Below are 18428 nucleotides of genomic sequence, written 5' to 3'. Positions count from 1 at the left end.
GCCAGAAGAATTGCAATTTCCAGTCATCACACAGAGAACCGACTACTTTGCCTGGAGCAATGCACTGAGATTAATTTAAAAGTACTATTATCTGAAGAGCAGTACATTTAAAAGACTACTGAAAAGCAAGCAAACAAAAACAACAGCCATAAAACGTAAAACTCAACTGAAAGCAAAAGCACATAAAAGGCACAGGCATTTCTGAGCTACCAACTTAATGCCACCACGTGATTCCCTATCAGATAGGGTACTTTACTTCAAAAGCAGGCAAGTATTAGCACTACTGAACAAGGCACTGACAAAAACCACATTCACAATGCTCTTATCAACTGTTTCAAAGAAATAGCAAACTGGAAAAAAAAACTGCTGTTAAGATAAATAAACTGAATAGAAAGCCTGTCCTTGCAAAAGGAGCCTAAAACACTGGTCTGTTTAACCTGCCAAAAGGATGGTTATAAGGAGAAAGGCATTATTTCTAAATAAATACAATGCTGGAGGAGAATAAACTTAATTAAGAATAACGAAGTCACACAGGTCTAATTTGGTCTGAGCAAGTTTAGAAAGGAAGCTTGAGAAAGAGCTGTGAAGCTCTGGGACAATCTTCCAAGCACAGCATGGAACCAACTTGCATGATCTTAAAACAGACCACAACAAAGTCATAGAAAATATAACATGGCATGTTTGGAATTTTCAAATTGTGTCGCAGACTTTGATTTTCTGAAATAAAGAGGATAATGAAGACATCAGATCACCCTATGCTATGTACATTTACACCGTGTTTAATAACCCCATTCTTCAGAGCTTCTGATGGTCATTGTGAAGATCAAAAATATTTTCTTCCCTTGCTTACAATTCATAACTTATATTTAGATTTTTCTTATCTCCCCTTCAGTTCAGGCACAAGCCACAGCCAGTGATGGAAAGTTAGGTAGAGTTTACTGGCACTTAGGATACTCAAGCCCCTTGCAGTCCCCTAGTCAGTGGCTAATTCTTAAGGTGCCATCTAGCAGACTAGATGAGAAAACAGGACCCCTGGGTGCTTTTGAGTTCTTCTGGTATTACTGATCACAGTTCTGACTTATCCAGCATTTCCACCAAACATCTTTGGTTCCAGCAGTTTCTCTCTAGAAAATTGTAGTATGGAGAGTTTACATCTTTGTCACCTTTTGTGATGTTGACCTCACGGATGCTGTAGCCCTCACGCAGGCGGACTGACACAATGCTCACGAGGTCAGCGTGCACCTCCTTCTCAGTGTGCTTCTTCCTCCTCATCGCCAGAGCAGGGTTGCTGCTTGCAGACACCAGGTGCTCATTGAACAGTCTGTGCTGTGATACTGCAAAAAGCAGAGACAGGGGTTGTGAGCAATCAGCTTCCCTACTCTTTATCTTACAGCAACAGCTCTCCCAAAGGGCTGTACTGAAACTGCCTGGAATACCCCAGGCCTGAAGAACAGTACTTCAGGCACCATTCACACCCACTCCTGGTTCTGCAACACAGCAACAACAGGTCTGCTAGCATGGCCAAGAGGTCTGGGAGAGAGGCAAGGTGGAGTGCAGCTCAGCCTCCTTTGGGACAGACTTTGTAACAAGGCATGCAACAGAGCAGCATGTTTAGCCTGGACAAACAGAACTGCTGTTGCAATAGTTATTCGGGAAACTTTTGGGCTTTTCCCTGGAAAACCTTGAGCTTTCAGGTACTTTCTAAAAGGTATCTGGATGTGGATGCCTTAAGTTTAAATCACTCACATCTGGTCTTTTGAAGAATCAACATTTTAAAGTCCAAGGCCAACATTCTTCGAACTTTTCACTGTATGCAGTTTCTGCTGGCAAGTTACAGACAGCACAGATGGCACCAGCATCACAGTCAGGCATGAATGGCTGCTTCAATGTTTGATTAGTAACTAATCTCTCTTGGCATACTTTCAGGCACTAACATATACAGTGTAAGAACAACTAAGAAACATTTGGGGTGGTACTCAGGGGCCCCATTTTTCAATCCAAACTGCCATCTGCAAAGCTGATGAGGACAAGCTCGCCAGGATGTTCCCATCTGTGAGCTAGCCAGTGTGGAGGAAAACCTGGAAAAGGGTTTCTCACCCACTCCAAGTTCCCAGTTTACTGAAGTCCAAAGAAAGGAGAATGGTGCAAAATGGGACATTAGTTATCTCCAGTCCACCTAATTCCTAGAACAAGGAGGGCAGTCACAGATTCATCTGCATGGCCCAATAGTACCCAGACCCTACAGGAGGCAAAAAGTTTGATGAGGGCCAAGATAATGAGCATCCTCAGAGCCCTCTGTCTCACACAGGCACAAGCATGCAACACTGCTTGTATGAGAAGGCAGCATTCTTGCCAAATCACACAAATCACTGTCTTTTACTTGTCCCCATAATACTCACAATGGCCCAGAGGGGCCAAGGGAAATATCAGCATAACCAAGCTTGGGGAGTCACCCCAATGACTGGTGCTGCAAGACATTCATCTGCTCCAAGGACATGCACGCTCCTCACCACAGTAGTATTCTGGATTCAGGGACTCCCCAGTACGTAGAAAGGAGTACAGCAGAAAAGCCTTGTGATACACATTCAGATCCAGGCTCAGGGGATCCAGCTCAGGGCATGTGGAGAGGTAAGCACCAAAAGTGGCCATGGCAATGAATTTCATCAGTTCCACATTGGGAACATGGCCAAAGCTGCAATCGTATGAGTAGACACCGCCCACCTAAGGGATGGATAAAGAAGAGACCTGAGGAAGTACAGCACTGCTGAGGACAGGGGAGAGGACCAGTGAATGGTTCAGACAGAGAAATCCTCCCTTCCCTTTGAGAGGTGAACACAACTCACAGAAACTCATATTCAGCTCTCTGGCAGGCAAGCATCCCACAAATCCCCTGCTAACAGCATATGTACCTGGACAAAGGAGCAGGCCACAGTGCCACTGCGGAGTTGGTTGAGTAAAGTCTCACACACAGCTACATCAGGAACACTAGTCACACCATCCGTAATTATTATTATACCTGTGGAGAAAGCAGTATCTTAGAGCATCTTCCATCTCAAACAGCTACCATTCCCCTGGTAATGCAGCAGGAATAAATTTTAAGTAGGGCAGAAGTAAAAATCAAAATTTTAGGATTGTCTTAGCACAATGGGACCTTGGGACTGACACCAAAAGCTTCCAAGGTGTTCTGAGGCTGGCAAGCTTCCTGAGCAGGTATAGTGAAGCACTCAGACTGGACCTGGTTCTGCACACTCAGTTATTCCAAGCAACAGTCACAGTCGTACTTCCTCCCAAACTCCCTAATGTAGATGCATAATACGTGAGCAGTATTGTTCTCTTCCCCATTTCCACCAGTGCCTCACAGAAGGGTCCATGTCCCGGCCTTCACAAGATTCATGAGCCAATGACAGGAGGAGAACATCCCTCTACAAACAGCTAGGCAACCTGAATGAAGCCAACCTGCACTGGAGTTTGAGGGTAGTAGCTGCAGTGCCAAGATCCCCTGTCGAACCATGCTGACGAGGCCAACATCAGCAGTGACAACAGACACGCTGGGCTTCCTCCCAGAAGGCTCCTGCACATCACCAGGGCTCTCCTGGCTCAGGGGCGATAAATCCACCTGGGAAAGAAGAAATAAAAACAACAACAACAAAACCCACCAATATCATAATGCCCCACTCTCCCAAATGCCTTCAGTTTAGCAATTCCCACAGTATCACAGCCTTGGAGCACTTCAACAGACTCCACTTTTATCTTTAATTTCCAAATTGTAGTCACATGGTCCCCTTATAGAAGTTAGGCAAAGGTGATTGGGATGGAAGAGGGGACAATATGCTCAGAGCTTTATTACATACGTTGATTTCTAACAGGAAAGATGAGAAACTTCAGGATCGCTCAAGTTTCTTTGCAGAGCACAGCAGCTCTCAATTCAAGATGCTGAATGTCTCTCATTTTCCTTGTCATCTGAAAGAAGCTGCAGCTTCTCAGCATTTACTCAAGCTCAGAAATGCAGAAGACACTGAGACAACTATATCTCACCTACAAAGCACAGCAGCAGAGGGGGGTAAGGAGCTTTGTAAAGACAAAGTCCAGTGCCTACATGCTTAACTCTGTTCAAAACAGCACTAGTTATGCAGTGCTGGCATAAGCAAATGCAGGTAGGCTTCTGTGAAAAATACTCCCCAGGCGAAGCCTGGAATTTGTATAATTACAGCTCTGAGAAACCTACTATGTACACAGTCTCCTCATCTCCAGAAGGCTCTGGCAGTTCAACCCTATAATAAACTATTGCTTCATTTTTACTGCTAATACAGAGAATGGATGAGACCCTCTCCAGCAAAGCTACACAAATGACTGAAGCTGGGAGAAGTTAGAACAAGTGAAATTTCTGTTCTGCACAAATGGGAGCAGTCTGTCACTGGAAGTAAAAAAAAAAAGAAGCGACTATCCATCACTTCAATTTGCTAGTTGCCTTCAATTCAGCCACTTGTTGACAACAATCTAGCTAATGCAACTTCAAAAGTGAAAACAAAAAAAGTTTCAGTTGCTGCCCTTCCCCTGGGGCCTCCCACCTCCACCTCACAGCCTGTGGCAGGACCTGCCAGTTTCTCTGGCCTGCAAACGCGTCCCTTACCTCCATTTGCATGGAAGAAGTTATAGGGCAGTTGACTATGAGAGAAAAACTGCAGCGCATAGGAATGCATACAAAGCACTGCAAAAACACCAGCTGTGCACACAGGAAAACTATGTGCTTCCTGTAGTCCTCCTCCTGACGTTCTTAGCATTCAGAGACAAACATTTCAGCTTGAGTGTGAGATGCTGAGCGCTTCAGATATACAACTGCAAGAGGTCAGCAGTAGCCACTTGCTCACCTGGTTGAGATTTTTCTTTTTTGCCTTGTTTTGCCAAACACTAAGAAATAATTCTAAAATAAGGAGTAAATAACCAGGCCAACAATGCCTTTGACTGCAGAAAAAGTCCTCATAGATATGATTCTGACTCTAGATCAGCATGGCAGTACTGCAACATAACCTTCACATTTCTTGCTTCCAAGATCAGGGAGATGATCTTGATGAGAGATCCACAGACACTCTGAATCCCTACAAAGTTTCATTTTTACTTTCCTCCAATGCTATTTCCATAGCACTGTCATTAAGTTGCTACCATCTATATCTTTGGCTAAGGAATATTTGCCAAAGGATTCAAGAGTATTAGAAACTGCACCGGATGTATACTCAGTTTCATGGTTTGTTTTCCTGGTAACAAGCATTTTCACTCAAGAATGCATCCTACAGCCTGTTCAATGATATCAAAGTCAACAGGCTGCTTTACCACATTTTATTTAAGCACTTCACTGTTATCATCTTGGAAAAGGTAGCTGTTTTCATTAGTCCTTCCCCTAAACACTTACTGGTTCTGCTTTTCTCAGCATTCATTTCTCATTAGACCCCACAAAGTTCTCTTACAAACTCCTTAGCTGTTCCTTCTTCAGACTTACAACATGTTTCTCTATTTGCCACTCCACCCACAGGGCCTCACAGTACAGATCTTTATTTAGCCAAGAAACCCCATCCACCTCTGACCTCCTCACCTGTGTTTTGGGTTCATACTGTTGCTGGAGCATCTCCGCCACTTTGTTTTCAAAGGCACACAGCTGTGTGTAAACTTGGTGCAGAAAGGCTTCTCTCTTTGTCTCATCCAGCTGACAGCCCTGGAACAGTACCTGGCCAAGGACACGCACATCAGCCAAAGAGTTTTATAGTATCAACCCCTATAACACAGTTCATACATGTCCCTTACAAAGTAGAGCACAGGCCCCTTGTCACTATTCCTGTCTGGGGACAACTGCCCTTATGCAATGGAATTTCATGGCATCTGCAGTGCACTCTGCAGCAGATGCTCACAGCTCTGAGAGATTTTCCTCTTGGGTGAAAAATTTCTACTCTTTTGCCTTCTTTTTCAAAAAATTAATACGGGATCCTTATTAGAAGGCATTAACTCTGGTCTGACATTTCTAAAGAAGATCTGTTTCTTCTAACTCACCTACTGAATGACCCATTTCTCTTCTAGTAAGTGGCTGGGCAGTGGAGTAATATGTTGAAATTAAGGAAGGAGGAGATGGAAAGGAGTGAGACTGGACATTACAGAAGAGGCTGAGTGATACGACAGAGGGAGCTTGCCTCCACAGAAGCTGACTGGCACAGATAATATACAACACCAGAAAAGTGAAAATAACATGAAAACACTGTAAGATGGAAGGGAACAACACAATAACAAACTTCAAAAACCTCACAGGCACAATAGACCAAACTTCAATTTACTGAGAAGACCTGCTCTAGCTCAAGTAAATGAGAGATCACTGGGGAGTTGCCCTCTCCACTAGAGAAACACATTTCTATCAATGCAAAAAAAGAACAAAGTTTGTATGAAGAGGAAATGATCACTGAATAAACCACTGCTACACAGTTGAAGCAGGCAGACAAGGTTTTGGACACCTCTTCCCGAATGTTTCAAATTACAACAGGCCAAAAGGAATTAGTCAACAGAAATTAAAATAAAACAAACAGAGCAACACCAACAAAAACACACAGTAGTCATGAGGGCAAAGATTCTCTGTGATCTGAGAAGCACATTTGGCAGTGATCTCCAAAGAGCCCTGCTCTTCTACGAGAAACCTCTGCTTCCTCTCAGAAAAGAGAAGTTGGTCACCTACTCTGTTGCACCAGGCTGCACAGAGTTAAATAAGCAAGATTGCAACACCCTGGTTACCAGAGCCCAGCTAACAGATGTCCCTACTTTCCTCTGGGCTCACAGGAAACCAACACAGCAAGCTGCTGAGGCAATGAGATGCCAAGGGCAAAGCCAAGTTTTACCTGGTGGGATTGCAGGCCAATGATGGAGGAGTACGCCTGGATGGTGACAAAGATCTCAGGCTGATAAATAATGTCTGAACCAGGGATTCGGAAGGGTCTTAACAATCCCACTAAGCATCGGGAAAGGGCATGAAACACTTCATCAAAAATGATCTCCCCTGTTGAGTCATCCTACAGAAACAGAAGAGAATTACAGAATCATAAGGGCTGAAAAAGACTGCTAAGATTACCTAGTCCAACCATCAATCTATCCCCACCATCCCCACCACTAACCATATTCCTCAGTGCCACATCTCCATGGCTTTTGAATCCCTCCTCAGTTCTTCTGACCACACTACTTCTGATACAAGCCAGGATGCCTTCCTTCTTGGCCACCCGGGCACACTGCTGACCCACATTCAGCCAGCCATCAGCTAACACTCCTAGATCCTTTCCCTCTATGAAGCTCTCAGCCACAGCGCCCCAAGCCAGTAGCATTGCACGCGGTAAACAAAACAGCTTTTACATCTTCTAGAATCTGCAGTCTCATCACACACACCACACAGAGACAAGTACAAGCCTCCTTCTGCAATAGCAGCTGCATCAGAATGATCCCTGCAAACAAAGGCCACACATTCTGCAAGGAAACGGGATCCATTACGAGGCTGTGCCACCAGTAGCACCGCCTGCTTCACCCCTCAGGAATACAGAACCTCTGCAGAAGTGATAACTAATGCAGAGATGCATGCCTTCTCAGCAGAGGGAACCAAGCCCAGTGCTTCAGCACAGAACACCCCGAGGGGCAGCTCCTGGACTCACCACAATGCCAGTGGAAGGGCTCAGATCAAGCTCAATCACAAAGCGGTACTGGCGGGCCAGGAAGGTGACACGCGTGGAGGGCACCAGGAGGTAGGGCCGGGGCTGGACGGGCTCATCCGGCTGCCATCCGTTGGGCAGGATGCTGAGCACATCCAGCTCGTTTTCTGACTTCAACTACAACAAGAAGTGAAAGACGGGCAAGAGACATCGCGCCAAGCCAAAGGACACGCCGAGATGCGGGGCCACCACCCACCCCTGCGGCACTCCCCGGGCCCCCACTCACCAGCTCGGGCTCGGGCACGGCCCAGATGACCTGGTGGAGCCGGCTGAGGACCCAGGCGAGCCGCACGTTGCGGGAGATGCGGTAGTCCTTCTTCATCAGGAGGAAGACGTGCCCGGCCTCCTCCACCTGCAGCGCGCAGAGCACAGCGCCTCGTCACCCCGGGCCGGGCACCGCGACAGCCCCCGGCCCCTCTACGCAGCGCTCGACCTCAGGGCCGCTACAACCCCGCCTCGCACCGCCCCGCAGCCCGCTCCCGCTCACCTCCGCCTCGGGCCTCTCGGCGGCCGCCATGTCCGCCCGGCGGCCCCGCCCCGCGCCCTCTGCCCCGCGCCCTCTGGCCCCGCCCCTGCGCGCCTGACCCGGAAGTGGAAGGCTCCGTGGCGACGGGGCCGCGCCGCCATGCAGGTGAGGGGCTGTGGGTTGGATTGCGTTGCGCCGGGCCGGGAGGAGCGGCAGGCCCGCGTAGGGTCCCGCGAGCCGGGCTCCGAAGCAGCCGAGGACCGGCGAAAGGAGGAGTAAAAGCAGGGGGTCCAGAAGGGCGGTGCTGTCCCGGCTTGTGGCGGGCACGGCGCAGCACGCAGGAGCGGGGTGGTGGGCGTCCCTCTGTAGTGACGGTGTCTGAGGCCGCGCCTCGAGGGGTGATCGGCTCTGGGGCCCTTAAACAAGGACAGCGAGGCCCCGGAGCGAGTCCAGAGAACGGCAGCGGGAAGAGCGAAGGTGTGGAACAGAGGTGTTACGGGGAGCAGCTGAGGGAACTGGGATGGTTCAGTCTGGAGAAAAAAGAGGCTCAGAGGGACCCCATCGCTCTCTGCACCTCTCCAAAAGGCTGTGGCGAGGAGCGGGGCGGCCTCCTCTCCCAGGTAACAGCGATAGGATGGGAGGTGATGGCCTTAAGTTGTGCCAGGAGAGGTTCAAGTTGGATATTAGGAACAATTTCTTCCCCAAAGGAGGCTGATGTGCTGACACAGGATGCCCAGGGAGTGGTGAGGTCAGCGTCCCTGAAAGGTTCACAGAATTGGAGATGTGGCACTGAGGGATGTGGTCAGTGGTCGGACTGGATGATGTCAGTGGTCTTTACCAGCTTTTATGATTCTGTGTCTGTGTGAGGTATAGAGAATCAGCAGTATGCAAGATGTAAGAGAGGCATGCATTTGTACAATGGCACAGTAATGTTTAGCTGTCCCCTGCTTTCCTAATAAATCCCATTATTACTTTGACTTCCTTGACTTCTTGAGCCTCAGGCTGATGTTTTCCTGGGTTACCCTCGGATAATCCTTAGATCTTGTTTCCAAGTGATAATGTTATCAGCTCATAAATGTCAATGTGTGTGCGTAAAGTCAGGGCTGTTTTTTTTCTCTTTGTTTCACCATGTCTATCACTTTATGTTTATTCTGAATTTCACCTTTACCTCTCAGTCATTCCATGTCAGGCGGTCCTTCAGCAGTCCCTCCCTTAAGTCCTATCTTTATTAGTTTGGGACAAGTCAGTATTGTTAACAGACTCCCTGAATTGCTATTTGAATATCTCTTATGTCTGTGACAGGTAGAGTATTTCTTTGAAACACTGAACTTTGTGCACATGTGCTTTGCAGTGCTTCAACTTGCTTCCAGCTCTCATGGGGAGAGCGTACAAAAGGAGGAGACTCAGACTGCACTACTGCACAGTGCTTGTGCAATGTGATTTCATTCATTATCTTTAGGGCTTCTTGGATAAGCACTGGCAGTGGGCCAGACCAGTTGTCTTGGTTGTGTGTGCCTGCCACCTCTGCAGTGAGATGCTGGCTCCTAGCCTAACTCGTAGTGCGGTCAGTGGTTCATCTTGCTCAAACACAGTGTGCACAGCAAGCATTAGACTTGTTTCTTAAGTGGACAGGAACAGGCTAGTCCCATCACAGCGTGGAAGAGAGCTGCAGTGATGTAGCTGTGAGTTGTAACCCCCTCGTCTGCTCCATGAATCCATGCCGTGGATTGGGAGTGGATTTTAGCCACATTTATTCAGCCGTTTCTTCTAAGGTAGTGAAGTCTGATTGGCAGTTTTTGAAAAAAAGACCTTTGTAGTCTTGACAGACTATGAATAGAATAATTTCATGTTCTCTTAAATGTGGAAGATACCTGATGATCTCATGCTAGTTCAGTTTGTTTAAGCAGCACAAGGAACCCAATAGTAAACGTGCAAGCAGACTGAGTCACCCCATCTGCTTTCCCAATCAGCATTCCCTTTCTATTATTTAATTGTATTGCTGTGTCCCACCCTCTTCATGGATTATCGTTGTACAGTCCTTGACTTACATTAGTAGTCCATTAGGTTTGTGGCTTTAATTACATTTTTTGTAATTCTATTGAATGAGTAAGAGCAGATAAGGCTCTGGAGGGTTTTTGCAAGCGTCAAAAATATTCTGTGGTATGTGTGACAACAGATCCCCTCTCCTGATGCTTTGTGTGTCACTGTACTCCCACTCAGCCAGGAGAAAAGATTATTTAAGCACTGCACCGGGGCAGAAGGCAGGAGGTAATCTCTGCATGTGTGTAGCTATGTACAGTCTGTCACTGCAGTGCTTTCCACAGCTGGTAAAGGACAAGGAATTTTTTAGGAGCTGGATGTGGCACCTGGACAGGAAGAAAGTGAGAAATGAGGGTAAGGGCAGAAACTGGAGTCTTTGGGCCATTTTGCATACTCATTTTGCAAAATGGCCATGCTGGGTAAAGACATCACTATGCCGGTGTCTGCTGTCAGAAAGGGTTCTGAGAATGCTAATCTGCTTTGAGCTGGGTTAGCATGAATAACTCACAAAGGTGGTGCAAGGTAACTCTGATGACTGCCTGATGTAACTGATGTATAGTTTTCACTCATCTAGATCTTAAAAATGACAGCTAGTCATGGGTTGACTCAGGTACAAGTTTCTTCCTAAATATTCCTTCCAAGGAGATGAGGTCAGGGTGAAAATGTAGGGTTTTTATCTCTAGGGTCTCTGTTTTCTTGCCCTGAAAAGGAGTCTCTCTGTAGGAGAGAGTGGTGTAATGATGTGTGTATATGGATCCCCATGGTCCTTGGAAAGGTGCTGAGCTTTGTCCTCACCCATATCTCCCCTTCTTTTTTTAGAGAGAGGAGAAGCAGCTGGAGCTGACCCTGGAGGCGCTCATCAGCCAGGTGGCTGATCTGAAGAACTCATTGGTCAGTTTTATCTACAAGCTGGAAAATGAGTACGATCGACTCACGTGGTAAGGCATCACAGGGACAGGGTGCTGTCACTGATCACTGCTGAAGCTCTTCCCGACTCTGCTCAAAAAGTGTAATTAAAAGCTACTAACTCATTGTCCCCAGGCTTACCTTTGCTTTTCATGTTAATGTTGGAGGAACCATTGAACTGCCACCAGAAAAACAGTTGAAATTCATTTCTTCTGCACTGAGCAATAGTAGTCATACCAACACCTTGAACCTAGGCACTTTATGGGAACTGGTGTAGTTGCTTGCATCTGTAGTGACTCGAAACTCTTTAGACAAAAATATCTTAGAGACCCACATATGCTGCGAAATGAGTAAACATTCTTTCTGCATTTCTTGATCTTTTTGGCTTTCTCTGGTTCTGTTATAAACTGCATTTCTATGCTTGTGTTTTTCTGGTTTGGCATGCTTTCTCAGACAATCTGAGAGAATTGAAAGCTGGTATTCTCTTCCTGGTGGACCATGAGGCTGATGTATCTACAGCTGCATAAACTATGCAGTATCTTAGACAGTTTCTGCTGCAAGATTCACAGACAGCATTTGTAGACGATGAAGTTCCCAGAGAGAGCAAACTGAAGGGGATCTTCTTGGCAAAATTATCCATTCTTTTGCTTCATTATCCCTTAGTCTTGATAACCAAGATATAAAAACTGTCTCTCTTGGCTGTACTGCTTAGGAGTGAATATGGGTCTCAAGACTTTACTTTAGAATTTTACTGGGAGAGTTAGTGATAAGAAAAGCACTGCTCCTGTTTATGTTACAGAAATCCCAAACAACTGCCACTTCTGCCAATTCCAATGATACTTGTAAAGTCCCTGGGCTATTTGCAGTATTGTATGTAGAGAGTCTGGAATCTGTCCACACCTACACTTTTAGCTCTAGGTTTTACTCCTTACTGTTTGGATAAATAATAATGTTATTTTCTTGGTTCCCAGATATTTGAATGAGGAACAGATAAAAACCATCTGTGGTGTATGTTTCCATGTTCTGTTCTCTTTCCTTTCCCAGGCCTTCAGTTCTGGACAGCTTTGCATTGCTCTCAGGACAGCTGAACACTTTAAATAAAGTGCTAAAGCATGAGAAGACCCCACTATTGCGAAACCAGGTTATCATCCCGTTAGTGCTGTCTCCAGACCGTGATGAGGAGATCATGGTAAGAAACTTCCCACTGAGTGTTGGACCTGGAGTGTCACAATCTGCAGTGTACCTGCTTCAGTTTGCAGTTCTTTGCCCTTTGGCATTCCTCAGCTCTGGGTGTAGAGAAATAAAAGGTTATGAGCTGCTTTGCTGGTGGGGTGGGGTACACTTACGAACATTTGCTATGGACATACTTTACAGGATATACCCTTCCTAAATACATTATTTTCATGAAGTCAGGGACAAAGGAGGTAATATCTCACTATGTAACTGGAAGGCTGCCTTACTTGATTTTCCCTGCCATAGCTGTGCAGTTTGTCTGACATTTACATCTAAATTTGCACTGATTATCATCTTACCAACATGGGGTGTATTACAGAACCTATAGCATGCCCTGGCAATATTCTTTGCTTGAGTGAGAAAGCATTTCAATTGACTCCGGCCATACTTCAGGCAGCATATGGGACTGCAGATTCCTGTGTGTTGGTCTGACCAAACAGACACTGTGCAAATTCTTAGACAAATCATTGAAACTTCCTAATGCTCCCCTGGCCAAGGTTTTCCCACAGCATTCTAGTAGGTCTTGTTCCAGTGTCATGGCCTGTACTCTGCTCTTCAGCTGCCTGAGGACTTAGGTGTAGGAGGGGGCTCTGAGTGTGTGTTGTCCAACTGTTGCAGCGGCAGACAGAGGGGCGCGTACCAGTCTTCAGCCACGAGGTCGTGCCTGACCATCTGCGAACTAAGCCTGACCCAGAGGTGGAGGAGCAGGAAAAGCAACTGATCACAGATGCAGCTCGAATTAGCCCTGATGGAGCACAGGTAGGTGAAGAAGAGTTTGATACTTCTGTCACTTAGTCTTAGGGCTCAAGATGCCCTTTAACTCAGTTTTCTTCGAGCTTATATCTAACAGTTTTCTTTGTTGGTATGCCTTCTTCTGCCCGAGATATATCCAGATCGCCCTAGCTGACGTTTGGGTTACAAATCTCACATAACAAGGGTATCCAGCTTACTGTCTGCTCACAGGAGGTGCTATCAGACCAGTCAAAGAAAGGCAAAAGCTGTAACATCCCAGTAGTGCCCTCCTGCATGCATCGGAACTGGGCTGTCTAGACTCTGATACCAAAATGTTTATGTTTGGTGCTCTAAAAAGAGAAAGATGGCTCATTTACCTTGCTGACTTGTACGGCATTGGAAATATCCTGGTAGTTACTGATGGTTTTTATTTTGCAGAAACAGATCCAAAGCCTAAATAAAATGTGCTCAAATCTGCTGGAGAAAATCAGTAAAGAGGAACGCGAATCTGAAAGTGGAGGTACGTTGTTGAGGTGGAAATGGAGTACATGGTCAAAGCAGCTGACTTGAGAACAGTGGAAAAATAGGTAAAGCAGAGAGCCTAAAGAATGGGATACGAGGATGAGCACAAACAAAAACATGGAAAAGCGTTTTTGGGGGCACTCATGGTTGGAGTTGGCTTCTTCTGACCCTCTTCCTTGAGCAGATGTGCCAAGCAAACTATCAAAAAAGTAAATTCAGGATCAACTGTGATAATTTTTGGACTCCATTGCCATAATGCTCAAAAACTTTTTTTTTTTTCCCCACAGGATTACGACAGAACAAGCAGACTTTCAACCCTACAGATACCAATGCACTGGTGGCAGCTGTGGCCTTTGGGAAGGGATTGTCAAACCGGCGACCCCCAGGCTCTGGAGGATCTGTCCAGTCAGGTCAACCAGGAGCTGGTGCCATCATTGCAGGGGCTTCAGGCATGCAGCAGGTGCCAATGTCAAGTGCACCAGCTCAGCAGCAGCCAATGCTGGCAGGAGTGCAGATGGCACAAGCAGGACAGCCAGGTAAATATGCTGCACATCTGACAGTGACTGAAAAGTGGGAAGCAAGAAAGGTGAATGCAGATGTAGAGATCCTTCTTCAGTCACTTTTTAAATATAACTGAATAAGAGGATCTTTTCTGTCCCTAAAGATTTAAGTCAGGGTGTAACAGTGGATTAATACCTATTTAAAATTGTCTCAGAGTTTGAAGTAGATCCCAACTATCCAGCTTCAGCTTCTTAACTTGCACTGCAGTACCTGTTTAATAACATAGTTAGTGATTGTAGGGCTCAGTGTGGAGAGATCACAGTGTGTTTTGTAGGGATCTGTGTATTATTTAATTTTGGGGGGGAGGGGGGAAATTGTCTGTAAAGAGTCACAGAAGGATTTCATGTACTTAATATTAGTAGATTGCATTTATATCAAGTATAAGGTGAAACACCTGAGCAAAAGTAATTTGACTTTACTTGACCAGTACCTAGGCTCTAACCTAGTTACATGTATTTGGGAAAATTGATACATGATATTATAGTTCTTTAGAAACATTAATTGGATGTTCAGCTGAGTCTAGAAACATAAACTGAAGGAATTACTAGGAAAGAAACAGGGAAACAGAATATCATTGTGTAAATCCATTAAGCACCAACATCTGCAGTATTAAACACAGTTCTGATCTCTGAAAAACTAAACAAAAAAACAAGTTATAATAGAATTGGAAAAGCTCAGAGAAGAGTGACAACATTCAAAGGTCTGGAGTGGCTTTCACTGTGGCTTCTGAAGGAAAACTTCAGAAAGTTTTGTTAGTTCATTCTGAGGATAGCTACTGGACATAGCCTGGAGGTAGGAAGAAGAAGGTATAGAAGCCTGTAAAATCCCAAATTGTGTAAAGAAAGCACGTGGAGTTTTCCACAATACAGAAGGATCAGTGAAAGCACTAATGAAAATATTAGCTCTGCAGGCCTAACTTTGTACTGTCATTCTCATTTTCATACTAATGGAGATTTTAGATATTGGATATTTTAATTGGTGTTTTCTTGCCTATGTAATGACTATGTTGTTCAGAAATGAACTTGAGCAACGATATTAATCCAAAGTTAATTATGTATTTAGAAAATAATTTCCACTGTGATTTGGAAACGAAGAAGTCCTCTGTGATTTCTGGCTGCACCCACAAACACTGTCTCCAGGATGGGAAGACATCCCATTTTATATGACTTCTGTACTTCAGGTTGTGTGCACTGCTTACAAGAACACTTGTCCAGCCTGTGTAGCCACCACACCTCTTTTGATAAGAGCCATACTGTTTGGCCAAAAGTCAATCCCATTGTCTTGGTCCTGAGAGTAGCCCACGGTGGAGGCTGAAAGAGTGTAAGAACAAAGTATATTCTGACAGCCACCAGTAGCTGTTGTTATTCAGAGATGTTTTAAGCCAGAGCTTGGTTTAAGACTGGTGAGTGTAATAGCCATAAATTTTGCAGTTCCTTTCTGAATTACAGTATTGAATCCTACGAGGCTTGTGACACTGTGTCCCACAATATTATTGTATGTTTTATTTAAAATAATTTCCTTTTTTTATATCTTATTTACCTGATAATTTCATTGGATGTTTCTTCTTTATCTGTGTTGTGAGAAATAGTCAATGACTGAATAATCATTTGTCAGTTACCTTTGCCATACTGTTTTTCACTTCTTGGAAGTCTGTTATGTCCTCTTCCCCGCATCCATTTTTTCTTTTTTTCCCAACTGACTCTGCTTATTATAAATTTGTGTGAGAAGTTTAATATACTTTGGGTAATTCTTGTCTCTTTTCTTTGCACTTCTACATAATTTCAAGACTAGGAGGACCAGAACTGCTCACAGTTGCATAGATGTGGGTGAACCATACGGTCCTGTTCACTCTTCCTTTTGAAATAATGTGTGAAAGTATTTGTCTTCTGATTGTTAGCAAATACTAAAGAGATGTCAGATTGAGGTCCTTTCCATCCCAAGCCATTCTGTGATTACCTGCCAACTCATTGGAGGCAATGATCTGCTTTAGATGTCTTTGAGAGAGGTTAAACATTTCTATTCCATTACATAGTTGTTCTTTTCCTGTTATTCTTACAGTTTCAGTTCTTGGAAGTGACCAGATTTTCTTTCTGTTCTCATTTGAGCACACATGCTACTTTCTGAAGGAGGGTGCTCTGAATATCCCTCCATGTGGATCTTTAATTGCTATCTTTTTTTTTTTCTAATCATCTTAGTTTTGTCTAGCACTGTACACTTACCCTAGGCTGCTCGTATTGTCTTTGAACACACTCATATGTGTGATTGGTATCAGCAAAAAGTAATAATGCCCAAGAGGTGGATGTGTTAAGATAAATATAATGCTGTGCAGAAGAGGATACAGCCTGTTGTGCTTGTCTCTGAAATAAAACTGGAATCGGTTTGGTTTCTTATGTCAGGGCTGTTGATAGCAAGGTCTGTGACACAGAATGTGTCCCACACTCCTGTTGGAGCCTCCTGAGAAAGTCTTAAGATGGAGCAAAGATAGAACTAGCAAGGGGACATAGGTCCTGGCAGGAAATGTCAAGGAGATTTCTCAACAAAGAAACGTGCTAATTTGTAGGAGAAGTGATTGTATTAGGTCATAAGCTGAGAGGTGCTGTAGTAATAAACCTGATGTAGTGCCTGGAGTGGAAAAGACAAAGTCTGGGTAGGACTGTTGTACTCTTTATGCACTCTTGAGCAAATTAACTTTCTTAGTGCTGATTTTGTATTGCTCTTTATTTTTTCTCTCTCCAGGAAAGATGCCAAGCGGCATAAAAACAAACATCAAGTCTGCCTCAATGCATCCATATCAGAGATGAGCCAACATGAAGCAGACCCAAGGAACAGTAGTTACCTGCATTGTTCCAGCTGGAGCCACCGCACATGGATTTCTTATAGAACTTCTGAGTCCCTTTACATATACACACTATATCCACAGAGCTGGGAGCGACGAGATCCTTCCCTGGGTTTTCTTTTAGTGCTGGGTGGCTTGTGTGGAGCTGCTAGTGGCCATGTCTCCTGGAGACAAGTACTCTATTCAGCCAAGCAGCGGGCTTTACTTGTGAGAGCAATCCCATTTTCTCCAGGCCTAGCGGGAGGGCATCTACCCTTTTTTGATACAGAGCCTGGAGAGCTTCGTGGCCCACTCTGCTCCTTGTTTCTGTTGATTCAAGATGTTCCTACTCTACTCCCTCTTGTTGAATAAAGACTTTGTTTTGCATATGGTGAGACACTGGTGTCCATCTCCTGAGTCATAAACAGTCTTATTTTCTTTTGGGTAAGGCAATAGAGGGCTCTAGTCCAAAATAGACAAGAAACATTGGAGGCTGGGTGCTGGAGCTGCAGGCTTGGGTGTATAGAGGTGTTATATAGTGAGTCAGCAGGGTACAAACATAAGCAGTAAACATCTTGTTCACTGTAAGCCTATTATGGCTATTCCCTGGAAAGCAAAATACTGGTGACAACTATTGCAGGACCCACAGCGAGAAAACGGAGTTTCAGGAGCTGAAGCACTGAGCTTTTGCGTTCTGATGCTTCTGCAAATCCCAGCTGGATTTGATTTCACTTCTATAGTTTCTTGCTTCCTCTAAAGTTTATAAGCTACTTTAAAAGTACTTATTTGCTTTAGGAAGGTCTTTTGGTTCTGCTCAGGGCTATAGTACTTCAGTTAACCAGGCCATGGAATCTGCCCATTTCTCTTTGAAACTAGGCATTGTGAAGCCATCCCTGTTCTCTTTCTGCCCTTGAGCTGTAACATATAATCTGCCTAATGAAGGATTCCTCTGCAAATAAAAGGTGGGGATGCATACCCCCAGAGCATACTAGTGTGTGCCAGCTATCTGAAAGAGAATCATCTTGCTTCTTGCTGCTTTTGCCTGGACTTCCTTTTTGACTTGTGGTGAAAGCCAGTACTGTATTTTACTCAATAGCATCTGTCAGCAATCTTAAGGGTGAGGAAATCTCCACTCAGCAGATAGAGTCTACAACTGCTCCTGTATCACTTGCCTCTGAACTGATCAGATCCATTGCATTGGTGAAGGCTGTGGACTATTTTCCCAAATGAAACTTCGGGAAAACTGTGGTCCAGAAAACCGTGACCAGAGCAGCTTTCAGCCTTCTTAAACATGCAGACCCTGGGAATTGTCCACTGGAGTTGCACACCCTGTCATGAATTAAAATCTATTCATCAGAGAAACACTTTGCCACATTATTCTTTTTTGCTGTTTAGAAGAAATCCTTGTGTTGCTGAGGTTTTGTGAATG

The 18428-nt window shown here is 44.9% G+C and overlaps 2 protein-coding genes across 13 annotated transcripts in view; one reads left to right on the top strand and one right to left on the bottom strand.

Moving 5' to 3' along the window:
• Positions 1 to 8268, bottom strand: part of SZT2 (SZT2 subunit of KICSTOR complex) — a 55782-nt gene extending 47514 nt beyond the window's left edge. For 10 of the 12 annotated variants that reach the window (XM_090146526.1, XM_090146530.1, XM_090146531.1 and 7 more), the window contains exons 1-9: positions 8212 to 8268; positions 7951 to 8076; positions 7668 to 7841; positions 6870 to 7040; positions 5588 to 5719; positions 3457 to 3616; positions 2910 to 3016; positions 2511 to 2721; positions 1164 to 1334 (exon numbers count right to left, since the gene is read on the bottom strand). In XM_090146526.1, coding sequence (XP_090002652.1) covers positions 1164 to 1334; positions 2511 to 2721; positions 2910 to 3016; positions 3457 to 3616; positions 5588 to 5719; positions 6870 to 7040; positions 7668 to 7841; positions 7951 to 8076; positions 8212 to 8241 — 1282 coding nt within the window. In that variant the 5' untranslated portion in view covers positions 8242 to 8268. Of the gene's footprint in view, positions 1 to 1163; positions 1335 to 2097; positions 2478 to 2510; positions 2722 to 2909; positions 3017 to 3456; positions 3617 to 5587; positions 5720 to 6869; positions 7041 to 7667; positions 7842 to 7950; positions 8077 to 8211 lie in introns of those variants that run through there. The other 2 variants (XM_090146535.1, XM_090146534.1) reach the window with 2 other exon arrangements.
• MED8 (mediator complex subunit 8) lies at positions 8224 to 17398 on the top strand. The gene is made up of 7 exons (XM_031600928.2): positions 8224 to 8355; positions 11050 to 11168; positions 12181 to 12325; positions 12988 to 13128; positions 13540 to 13621; positions 13911 to 14159; positions 16921 to 17398. The coding sequence occupies exons 1-7, from the start codon at positions 8350 to 8352 to the stop codon at positions 16983 to 16985; spliced, it is 807 nt and encodes a 268-aa protein (XP_031456788.1). The 5' UTR covers positions 8224 to 8349; the 3' UTR covers positions 16986 to 17398.
• The last annotated feature ends 1030 nt before the right edge of the window (positions 17399 to 18428 follow it).

The sequence above is a fragment of the Phasianus colchicus genome, chromosome 9 (genome assembly GCF_987193195.1).
Source record: "Phasianus colchicus chromosome 9, bPhaCol1.hap1.1, whole genome shotgun sequence".
Classification (NCBI taxonomy): Eukaryota; Metazoa; Chordata; class Aves; order Galliformes; family Phasianidae; genus Phasianus; species Phasianus colchicus.
Note: the sequence above shows the minus strand (reverse complement) of the source record. Positions and strands in the feature narration are given on the sequence as shown.

What these genes read in the sequence shown, in the direction of transcription:
- MED8 (XM_031600928.2), top strand. An exon ending in GAGTACGATCGACTCACGTG is followed by an intron (nt 11,169 to 12,180) that starts GTAAGGCATCAC and finishes TTCCTTTCCCAG; the next exon opens with GCCTTCAGTTCTGGACAGCT. An exon ending in ACCGTGATGAGGAGATCATG is followed by an intron (nt 12,326 to 12,987) that starts GTAAGAAACTTC and finishes CAACTGTTGCAG; the next exon opens with CGGCAGACAGAGGGGCGCGT.